Raw genomic sequence first — 12,236 nt, 5'->3', positions numbered from 1 at the left:
TGTTGCCCCCACTTACCAATAAAAGACACTGAGGGCCACAGTGGCCCTCTGCAACCCTCTTTCCAGGGTCACAAAGCCGAAATACATGGCCAAAACAGTATCTTTCCCAAGGCTTATAACTGTTGGCCCTTGTACTACTGTACTATTGCTGGTAGGAAAGAATACAGATATACAAACTAAAAACCATCACTTATTTTAAAACTCTTGTTATTTCATGAAATGGCAGACCATAATAATTTGGTGTGGACATTAAGCAAAAGGAGTTTATATGCCTCATTAAGATAATTTTCTGGAGTTCTGAATCCATAGTTTATATATAATGGGTTCAGTATATTTTCTTTAGCCATAAAATCACAATTGTTAAATCTTTAACAAACTGAAATATGAAGTTATGCAATTTATTTTTGAAAGTAGTGTATGCTACTCCCCCAATTTTGTTCTTTTAAAAATATTTTGTTTTGCAATTTTCAAAATACAGTAGCCTCACAGTGTGTATAGCAATCATAAGACTTTATCAATCTCTGATTTCTGCACTCACATTCAATATTCATCACTTTCCTCTACTGAAACTGTTTCCCACTAGTGGAGTATATTTTTCTTACTAGTGCAATGACATGCTACAGCACACCATCTTATTGTTTGTGAAATCAATACTTAAATTGATTCAGGAAAAGTGTATGAAATTAATTTCAAACATCTTTAAGGGACAATACACTAGAATTACCCCTAAAGTCAGTTATAAGATGAAACCAGGATTTGGATAATAATGATGGTCAATATTGTCCTTGTCATCCAAATCCTGGTTTTATCTTATAAATTAACTCAGAATGTTATTTGAGGCCTATTGAATGGCTAGGGTTGCTATGTTTCTTCAATACTCATATTGTTTTCTAATGGTAATATCGTAAATATAAGCCTGCATCTTTCTTTTTACAACTGATATAAAGTGCATTATGATATTTTAACTGCTATTTATCTTCCTCAGAGAACTGCTTGTTCTTCTATGCTGCATAAACATTTCTTATTTTAAGGTAATTTGTAACTGAATATTTTGAAGATTCCAAATACATATTTAAAAATGCTCTTTTCCTGGATTCTGAAAAAGTTGCAATATGTTGAATTAACTCAAAGAAAACAACTTTTCATATGCAATAAGCTATCTGATTGTCTGAATATCAACACCTATACAAGGGAAGAATAGGATCAACTGAAAAATTATTTTTATTAATGGTTGTTTTTTAAATGCTTTCTTGTATGTTCACTTCACTTGTTTGAAATTGTGCATTTTCACATGTCAAATACAATAAAGCAGTTCAATGAAAAGACTCAAACTGAGAAGCTACAAGTCCCTCAACTTGCCCACATTCCCATTTCCACATTTCCAATTTGCTCCTCCTGCTTCAGTCAGTATCTAGCCTTGGCACGGCTGCTTTCTCTTCTCTCTCTTCTATTTAAAAGGATAGGCACAGCCTTTGAGACTGAATGTCTTTCCCCAGGTCTCATAATAGAAAACGAGGAAAGTCCATTCTGACGACTGGCTGCCTTGGGAAACAGAACCTGGGATTCTTTCCTTTCCAGCTCCTGTTAACTTAAAGGCAGAGGCACCAACCCAATAAATGTGGGGAGACAATAAATGGAAACGGACATAAACAGCAATAAAAGCCTACTTCCTTCTTGACAATCAATACGCATAATGGAATGGGTATGATCTTACACGATACAAGATCAAAGAACAATAGAATTTGGGCTGAAGAAAGTTTAGAAACCACACTTTCCATACCTTTTGATTTTCAAAACGATCTTAAGATTTGACGAGAGTATTTGTTTTCAATTGTTTCAGAGAGGCTCAGTTTTGATCACATACAATCAAACAGATAATTCGATGGAGGACGGTCACAGGATTGGCTCAGATATCTAATCCTGTGAGCAGTCCCATTTCATGAAGGATAAGGTTCCGACGGCTTCACCGAATGTTCCTGCTTTCAACGAGCCTGGGCCGAGGGTAGGCTCCAAGCTGTTGGGACATTTTTAGTCCATCTTGGTCTCTCACCTCTGCCTCCTGCTCAGCTGTCGGAATGCCAGGTGGCTGTGCTGCCCAAAGCAGCCCAGTCCGTTTTAAACTTGCTCAGATTGCAATCAGGTAACCTTCAGGGCCTATTTATATGTGGTTCTCAAGTTTAAGGCTAGGGAAGTTTCCAGGAAGCTTAGTGTTCGGGGAGGAACTCCTTTTGCTTTTGCTAATCAGGGACTCAAAAGCACAGCTGAATCCCGAAGCCGGCACAAGGGAAATGGAGGTACTACTGTCCCCTCACTGGAGGGCGCATCACTTGGGGAGCGGGGAAAAGGTCCCCGCCTTCCTCGAGCCTGGTGCACTTTCGCTCCCACGGCCCCAGCGGGTGGTGATCTCGACACCACGCTGGTGCGGGGTCACACGCCAGAGCTGGAAAGGGGAGGTCCAGCCCCAAGTAAAGCGACAAAGTAAGGACACAGTGGCGGCCAAGGGCTGTCTTCTAGCCCCAGTCCCGAAACACAGTGTGGAAACTCGGCGGGCGCCCCAGCCCATGAAGCGCTCTGCTGGTCCCGCCGCAGCCCCTCCCCTGCGCGCCCCCACCTGTTGTGAAGCTCCCCAAGCTCCTTCTTGCTCAAGTGCTTTGGAAACTGCCAGAGGACACTCAGAGGCCAGGGAATGTGACGGGCAAGCATAAATATGCAGAAGAGATGGAACCAAAATAGTGGGCACGCAGGGCCGGCGCTCGCGGAAGTCGCGGATCTGGAGCCCGGCCCCCGCCACCGAGTCCGCGCCAGCAGTGAGAAGACCTGGCGGGCGGCGCCGGCGCACTCCGGGTACCGAGTCTGCAAAAGGGGCCCCGGGCGGGCGACCGGACACCTCGCAGACTGCGGGCAGCAGTCGTTGCGGCAGCCTCCCTGGGGCTCCACGGACGACTCATCGCCCGCCATCCCCGGCCCGTTCCTGCCTGGTCCCCGACCCGAGCCCCGGAGGCGCCAGCTCTGCCCGGCCACGCAGCCCGGCTGCATGGAGCCCGGTGCGGTGCCCCGGCCGGCAGAGCCCGCCACAGCGCGGGAAGCAGCCACCCGCCACGGGGAGGGCAAAAAGAAGATGGCTGCGGCCGTGGCGGCGGCGGCAGCGGCGGCGACGGCTGCCTCACACGCATCGCTGACGCCAATGGTGCGCGCCGGTCGGCGGGCCGCGGAGGGTGGTGGCGGCGGCGGCGGCGGCCCGGGCTCCGGCGAGGGGCGGGGCGAGGCGGGGAGGGGGCTGGCCGGAGGCGGAGGCCGAGCCAGAGCCTGGAGGGAGGCGGCGGGGACGGTTTGTTGTGCTCGAAACATGGCGGGCGTCGGCGACGCGGCTGCCCTGGGAGAAGGCGGCGGTGGCGGCGTGGACGGCCCGCAGCGGGACGGCCGCGGCGAGGCGGAGCAGCCGGGCGGCAGCGGCGGACAGGGGCCCCCGCCGGCGCCTCAGCACACGGAGACGCTGGGCTTCTACGAGAGCGACCGGCGGCGGGAGAGGCGCCGCGGCCGCACAGGTGAGGCTGGTGGCGCTAGGCCGCGGCGGGCGCCGAGGGGCGGACTGGGGACCGAGGGCGGCGGGGGCGCTTTGGGGCCCCGGCCCCTGAGCCCCGCGGCCGCCGCTGTCACCGGAGGCCGCCCAGGCTGTGGGCGCGCCCAGCCGCCGAGGCTCAGCGGTCGCTGACAGCTCCTCGGGCGGGTTCCACGCGCAGCCCAGTGGCCCCCGCGGCCGCGCCAGGCCAGGTGTGCACTGGAGGGGGTCTGTGGCCGGGGAAGTTCTGTCCCGGTCCTTGCACCGTCCTCGGAAGGTCTTAGGTTGGCGGGCATCTCACGTCTCAGGGAGCCCAAACGTGAGAAGCACACGGCTGATTTCTTAATTATGTTCATGCCAAGGTGACTTTTTTTGTTCTGTATTTTAAGCGAACTTGAGCCATAAAAACCTGTTAACTTGCCTTCCGAATAGATTTTTCACAGACAGCTAACGGTGTGGTAGTGACCATGGTTCAGTAGTTTTGCCCAGGACAGAACTATTTAGCACTCCATAAAATGTTGCACCTGAACTTTTTCTAAACTGAAACTTAATGTCAAAAAAAAAAAAAAAAATTGCTGGATGAGAAAATGTGTACTTATTAAGACACCATTCAATGACCGGTTTTAAACATATTGTTAAAATGTTACAATTCCTATAAGCTGTAAGTTTTTTTCTCGTTTTTAAAGAATTTTTTTAAATTGCATTTGTATTCATATTGCAGTTGCAAATTTGTTCTAAATGAAAAAAAGATTTTGATATGGATGTCTTGTTGAATATAGAGTGAACCCAACGATTTAATTATTGCCTAAGTCTAAACTTTAAACAGCAACTGAACCATAACTCCATTAAATTTCTTCCAACTAAAAAATTATTTCTGTTGTCCAAAAGGGGCTGTTAGCCATTATTTCCTGCAGTTCATCTAAATAACTGTTTAAGTTGTGAGGCTGATTACATCATTTATTGTACTTGAGTACTGAAATCTTAAGAGTACTTAAAGGACCATAAAGTTGATCAGATGAAATTCTAATTGACTTGCTAATTCCCAGAACTGGACATAGGTTCGATTTTGAAGCGGTCCCTATCTTTGGAAAATTACAAACTGTCTTGTTTGGTCTTTTTCAATTAACTACTTAAGAATTCTCAACCATACTTTATTTGGTTTAGTTCTAAGTTAAACGTTTGCTTGCAAGAGTATTTACTTTCTGAATTGGCAGGATCTAAGTAAGACAAAATATCAAATCTCTTAACTCCCTGTTTACTTACTTAGACTTGAATATTAAAAGCGTTCTGTTGTAAATATGAATAGATGGGGCCAGGCTTCACTATATTTTCTTTAAAATATTTCTCAGTTGCAGGAAAGCCACCATTTAAAAGCCCTTTTTTGTTGTTTGCATGGAGAGGAAATGAAGTTGTGTGGAGCGTACTGATGAACATAGACCTTGAGCTTGCAGTATCACTTAACACTTCTTCCCTGGCTCTTTCTGAGACTGCATACCTGGGATGCGTCTGGATGCCTGGACTTCCATGGGCTTCGTTATACCACATATCCATTCTTCACCAATATGGTTCACCATGTTTAAGGCTGGATTTTTGTAACCCATAGTTGCAGGAAGTCATTATCAGGGAGATGCCTCCAGGTTTACCTGTTGGGGTAGTCCTTGTTCTTTCCGCAGTTCCATTGGTTTTGTGTGAGATGTCAGTGGCACTCTTGCTATACCAAGTCACACTAGCCTTGGCGATCAGGATTTAGGTGAGAATTCCAAATTCCAGGAATATTTCAGCTGGAGCCACTGGCCAGTGTTCTCTCTGGGCCTCCATTTGAACCCCTGCTTCTTTTCTCCTGGTGTGCCTGCTCTGCTAGTCACATAGCTCCTACCACTGCTAGCACCCAGCCTGTAGCTCTGATAACCACATTTGTTAGAGGTTTCCCCACTAGAGACTGAATTATTTAAGTCCTTCGTTGCCCAGACTGCTAAGTCTAGAGCTGCCCTCTTCCACTGCTCTGTAATCCTTCCTTCCCCTCCTTTTAAAAATTTAGAAAAATGATTCCCTAGGAGCTGGCCTGGATCAGAGGGCCTTTGAGTGGCAGCACGTATTGTCATTTGGATAGCATTTATCCCTGAATCAAACTAGTCCTCCAAGGCTAGATGCTCGGACTTAAGGTATTGTCGATTTTTTATATTCTGGTGGTGCCTCAGAGGGCCTAGCACCCCTGCTCTTGAGCTCTAGATCCCCCTGCAAGTTAAGGCAGCCTTTGGCTTTTCTTTTTGAAAGTCATAATCTTAGTGTCTTGGTGGCCGAACCATCAGTTAGTTGCAAAGTCCTCTTTATCATTTCTCACAAGGAATTTAGGGCTCCTACAAATAAGACATTTGTTGATCAGGCCCAACAGCCTAGAACTCCCTAAATAAATGTACTTAATAGGTACTTATCCAAACCTTTTCCATCTGAATAAAATAAAATGTGGTATCTGAGATTCATTTTGTGTTTTATATCTCTCCTTGTTGATTTACATGTTTAGAAACTAAATATGTATATTTGTTTGGATGAACAGCTGTATATGCCATATGTTGTATTATATATATGTGTGTCTCCATCAAGTGTAAGCTTCCTTTTCCTTATCACTTGGTTCTTGGAACTCCCGTTCTGACTTATATTTAGCCTGGCAGTAGGCTGAAGCTTGTCTCAGATGCGAGTACTTACACCTTTTAACATAGTTAAAATTGGCTATCCCACTCATCATTCCTATTTTCATTTGCTCTCTCAGAGTGGTCACTGTGTATTCCCTTGTTGCTTATGTGGTTACTGGCCTTGGACTCTGGTTATAGTAGTTATCAAGAACTGCAGATTAATCTCTTCTGTCTTTTTTTTCCTATCCTTAAAAGTATATCAACTTCTATTGTCCCTTTTGACATAAAACCAAATAATAAACACATATTATGTTTTTTCTGGTTGTACTTCACTGGATTCATCTGCAGAAGTCCTAGGAAGGAGATTTTCTGTATGGCCATATTTTTATTTAGGAATCTAAATCCAGCAAACCAACTTTGGACTAAGCATTAGGAAATCTGTGTTTTTGGCTTGGTTGGGTTGTTGAATTGCTTTGTAAACTCTGTGCTTGCTTAGACTGCTTGCCTAATCCATTTGGCTCTGTTTCATAATGCCACTGTTAGATAGTTCAGTATCTGAAGCATCTAGGTTGGTTCTAGTCACCATGGAGACTTAACAGAAGGCTTGGTGTAAATTAGGGTAGCACCTACCTGTGTGGATGAAACAATACCTGTGTAATGCAGATATTGGAGATGCATAGGAATAGATATTGCTTGTAAAACAAGAAAACTTGAAGTCAGGTATAGGGGAACATTGTTTCTACTGGTAACAGTGCCGTGGACCTGTTTCTTTCCTCCTTTAATAGTGACTCTGGACTTCTAAAACTTCAACTTCTTATCCATCTCTTTTGCCTCTCTCCTCTCCCTTTAACCATGGTTAGACCTCTTCTTGTTTCATGTCTGTTAGAGGTTGAGCAGAGGCAGGAAGATTGAAACCCAGAAAAGTCAACTGAACTTTTAGTAATACCTTCAAAAGGTTTTGAGTGGGACAGAGGTTTTAACTATTCATATTACATATGTCATATTCTTTGTGTAGTTGAAAATTTGTCAGTTTCTTCTTAAAAATACCACATTTTTATTAAAATATGTTTTCATTTAATCAGTTTTCACCATCCATAGCGTGTATCACATAGTTATTCCAGTGGCCCCAAAATTAACCTAATGGATGATTAAAGGGTGACTGACTCTAAAATTATGATCTAGAGTAAATTAACTTCTTTACAAAGAAAAATAATTATCAAACTGGGAAATGACTTCGAGTAACAACAAAGCAGATACAAAGTAAAATTAACTTCTTCTGACAAACTATTGCTTTGCTTTTAAAATTCTCACTTGCTTTACTTAATTAGTATGTATAAACTAAACAATGAAAAGTTACTGATTTAGGGTTTTGATCAGTTCAGTTTCTTGGCTTTTTATAATTTTTAACTTTAACTTAGTTTACTCCCCAAAATTCAATCCTAGCAGCTCATTTGTGCTCCAATTTGGGTACTACTAGCATAAAAGACATCTCTAGAAAGACTACATAGCATTGACTATCAAATTAATGATATTCTGTTCTCATTTGTAATCCTTTGCTTTTTAACTTTATGTCCTTGGAAAAAAAGTCACTTTTTTTATATACGTGTTTTCCATCTATACCTTTATATATATTCCACTCTTCACTCCCCTAAATGAGACCATAAACATTTTTTTGAAGATCTTAAAAACTTGAATATATTGTGTAAAATGGTTCTTTTACTTAATGTTTGACTTAGGAAGGCAAAATTGCTGTTTTATTATTGATTCCCAGTAAAGTTGATTACTAACTGGCCTTGTACAAGAGTGTGTCTCTATATTTGTTTAATAAGCTTATTTAATATTTTAGTGTAAACTTTATTAAGTTTACTAAAGTTTTGTATTAAGACTATGGAGATTTGCATGTTTCATATTTTCCAAACAGTTAACCAGTATTACTTTCCAACTTTTTAAATGCTCAATGCTACTTTAAGAAAGATATATTTAGGCATATTACTGAACATATAAATATGATTACTCATTACTTTTAATTAATATTTTTTAATATTAGGTTCTTATTTCTAAAATAAGCCTCCTTAGAAGATACTTGAACATTGTGTTTTTCTTTTAGGGTTGAGGAAAAAGCAATTTATACTGTCCTTTTTCTCAATTTAAGGTACCGGATCAAAGAGCAGTTCTGTGGTAGGAGGTGACATCATATAAAAATATGCTGAAGGAATTGATTTGGATTGACGATTGGTATTATTTTCTTCGTATTAAATACTCACAGTTGACAGCCAAGCATGGTGGCTCACACTTGTAATTGCAGCACTTGGGGAAGCTAAGGTGGGTAGATCGCTTGAGCCCAGGAGCTCAAGACCAGCCTAGACAACATAGCAAAACCCAGTCTCTATAAAAAATACAAAACTTAGCTGGGCATGGTAGGATGTACCTGTAGTCCCAGCTACTAGAGAGGCTGAGGCAAGAGGATCGCTTGAGCCCCAGAGGCAGAGGTTGCAGTGAGCCAGGACTGTGCTGCCACTGCAGCCTAGGCAACAGAGTGAGACCCTGTCTCAAAAAAAAAAAAAAAGAAAGAAAAGAAAGAAAATTCACACTTGACAAAACATAGTTCTTCTAATATAGAAGCATTTGTTTATGTTATAATTAAACAGTAAAATGTTTCTTTTTTTTTTTTTTTTTTTTTTTAGAAAGAGTCTCGCTCTTTTTCCAGGGTGGGGTGCAGTGGTGCAATCTCGGCTCACTGCAGCCTTTGCCTCCCAAGTTCAAGCAATTCTCCTGCCTCAGCCACTTGAGTAGCTGGAACTACAGGTACTCGCCACCATGTCCAGCTAATTTTTGTATTTTTAGTAGAGATGGGGTTTCACCATGTTGGCCAGAATGGTCTGGGTCTCTTGACCTCATGATCTGCCCACCTTAGCCTCCCGAAGTGTCTATTTTTAAAAGACTTTTAGTGAGTGATATTTCTTCCTGGTAAGATTGAGACAAATGAACTAAAATTAATTGACATCTTAAAAAACTTAAATCAGTGTTCAGAAAGTAAGTATTTGGGTTATTTTATTTTGAAAAATACTTATTCTTAAAATGTAAAGGCAGCTGTTTGGCATAAGAGTGACTGTTTTGCTTAGAAGGACTGAAATACCATGAAAGTCTGACAGAAGTTAAGATGTACTTGGCTATCAGAGTTCTTGATGATACCCATAGGTAAAGAACAGTGGCTTTGCTAAATACTTACCCAGGCAACTATACCCCAAATCATAGGACATATAAGTTCAGATAGGTCTATAGAATGCTAGAGAGCAACTTTTAACAAAATAAAAGCAAGCGAAACACTGAAACACAGGTATACCTCAGCACTGAGGATTGAGTGGTACGCTGGGAAATGCAGCCTTTTCTAGGAAAGATGGGAGTGGTCCCGGTAGAGCAGAAGCAGCAAGGCTAATTCGATGGCTCTGGCAGTGAGGCAGTGCACCCTCCTACCTCCTTCACTGTGAATCACAGCCAAATTATAATTGTCAGAGAGATGGATGATCATTTTCATATAGGGGAGAGAGCATGCTGAACTAGGTGCTATTCCCAGTTTACCCCTTAGCTTTTCAGTGACTTTGGACAAGTCTTTCAACTTCTGTGAACCACAATTTTTTCATTTGCGAAATATGGACACCATTAATTACTTTCTTTAACTGTCATGATTGTAGCGAGAATTGTATGAAGTAGTGTGTGCAAGACCTTTGTCAACTGCCTTGTACTGCAAAGTAGAAGGATCCTAATCCCTAAAATACGCCCACTTCTCCAGGAGTAGGTGAGAAGGAGGTAAGGTAAAGCTTTCAAGATATTTAACCTTATGAAACTTTGTTGTTGTGGTTAGTATTTCTTTAATGTATCATTTAAAACAGTTCACTAGCCAATTAGCATGGCACTAATTGTACACAAAGACTACTCTTACTTTCAGAACTCACCCAGGGCTGGACTTCGAGAATATGGAGATACATGGGGCCTGCTCTCAGAAGGTTCATGGTCTTGTAAGGGAGCAACTAGTAAAGAGTGTAGCTTCACAGAAGTTAGCTCAAGGTACAGTGGGAGTGCAGAGAAAGGGTAGGGACAGAGGGCTCCTAACTTTCCAGAAATAACACAGTGGCATGTTTACAAAAGCACTTGAGGCAATGATAGGCAAAGCTATCTAATGGTGAAAAGCACGCACACTCTACCCATAGACTGCTTGACTTTGAATTCTGGCTTTTCTGCTTGCTTCTTTTGTGACCCTGGAGATCTCCTTAGCCTCTCTGGGCCTTGGTTTCTTCAGCTGCAAAATGGGTATAACAGTAGAACCTGTTTCATAGTTGTGAGAGCTGTACACTCAAAATAGGTTACGTTTTTATTCTTTGACTTTTTAAATTCTTCATTGTAGAATCTAAACTAGTATTTATAATTAAAATTCTCATATATCTAGAGGTAGAATCCTGACACAGCATTGTTTTGTACTTGTAATTAAAACACTCATGTGTTTATGTTGTATGACACCCTATTACAGAAAATTACTTTGGTGATATAGTTTATTAATATACTTATTTGTTATATTACCTTTTAACCATAGAACAAGAAGATAACCACCAAACCAGAATTGTAATACTACAGTACTTGTGAAGTTTATAGGAAGTAGTTCAAGACACTGTTTCATGCTTTGCAGATTTTATATACTTTCATACAAATACTCTCTTAGTCCTTTGATGATTCTGTGGATAAGGCAAACAGTTGACAGGTATTAAAAACTTCTCTAAGCTTCCGTTTTCTCTTCGGTAAAATTGACACCTGTGACTGCACCAGGGTCCCAGGACTAATATGTGGAGAGCTAGTACCAGGACTCCCTTCCTCTGATTGCTAATCCCATGCTCTTCTGTAGGTCACAACACAACTCTCATTATGGTCAAAGCTGTCATCTATCTGCAGTCACCAGAGAAGACACCATTGTGGAGAATTTAAATAAACCTTTTTTTTTTTTTTGATACGGAATTTTGCTCTTGTTGTCCAAGCTGAAGTACACTGGGGTGATCTCAGCTCACTGCAACCTCTGCCTTCTGGGTTCAAGCGATTCTCCTGCCTCTGTATTTTTAGTGGAGATGGGGTTTCACTATTTTGGGCAGGCCGGTTTCGAACTCCTGACCTCAGGTGATCTGCTTTCCTTGGCCTCCCAAAGTGCTATGATTATAGGCATGAGCCACCACACCTGGCCCCAAATAAACCTTTTTATTTAATTTGCTTTTTAAAATTTTGAATGATTGTGCAGTAATGTGTTTCTGACCTCTTTAACCCAGATGGCATGCTTGTGGGCTGCCTAACTTCTTTCCTTGCACTTAGTGTTGACAGTGAGGGTCTCCTTATTCCTGAAGCCAGGGCACTCACTAGCTGTGACTGCATCATGGTACCTTGTTTCCTCAGGGGTATGAGCTTCGGGTACCTGTTGGGTTACCTTTATAGTCACTTAGCTACACATACAGTGTAGAGGCTCCTGTATCCTCAGTAGCTGCTACATTGAGTGAAGCTTTTCACTACTTCCCTGCTAACTCCCTGAGTCTCAGAACAATTCTGTCATCATCCCAAGTTCTTTTCTCAAGTATCTGGTATGCTCTTCTTTTGCCACTTCTGATTTTTTTTTTTTTTATATTGGTACATTGTTATTGATTAAGCAATCCCATTACTATTGAACATTTTGACTAATTCTACTTTTGTATTTATATAGATCATCTTTCAGTAGAGAAATTTAGCGATAAAGTAAAATGGGAAAATTGCAGACATCATCATATCAGAAGGGACAAATCACCCACATGAAAGTGTAGCCCAGTTGGCCGATTGCATTGCTTCCTCAATTCTGTGTCAGTTCTGTTCTTTGTTGCCTGCCTCCTAAAGAGACTAATTTGGCCACTTCATTTTATGTCTATAATTCTTTCTTTTCTTAGTCACTTCCCTTTCTATTTCGTTTTTAGATTTTCACTGTCTGATGGTTTTTGTTCTCTGTGATTTTCCTTCTTCTCTGACCCATATATCGTTTTAGCAAA

The 12,236-nt window shown here is 42.0% G+C and overlaps 1 protein-coding gene across 2 annotated transcripts in view; it reads left to right on the top strand.

Moving 5' to 3' along the window:
* Positions 1-1,667: 1,667 nt before the first annotated feature.
* Positions 1,668-12,236, top strand: part of TAPT1 (transmembrane anterior posterior transformation 1) — a 69,850-nt gene continuing 59,281 nt past the window's right edge. For both annotated transcript variants that reach the window (XM_032273055.1, XM_032273054.1), the window contains exon 1: positions 1,668-3,545. In XM_032273055.1, the coding sequence (XP_032128946.1) occupies positions 2,708-3,545 (838 nt within the window). In that variant the 5' untranslated portion in view covers positions 1,668-2,707. The remainder of the gene's footprint in view (positions 3,546-12,236) is intronic.

This window comes from Sapajus apella, unplaced genomic scaffold (assembly GCF_009761245.1).
Source record: "Sapajus apella isolate SASKATOON/1434 unplaced genomic scaffold, GSC_monkey_1.0 scaffold5, whole genome shotgun sequence".
NCBI lineage: Eukaryota > Metazoa > Chordata > Mammalia > Primates > Cebidae > Sapajus > Sapajus apella.
Note: the sequence above shows the minus strand (reverse complement) of the source record. Positions and strands in the feature narration are given on the sequence as shown.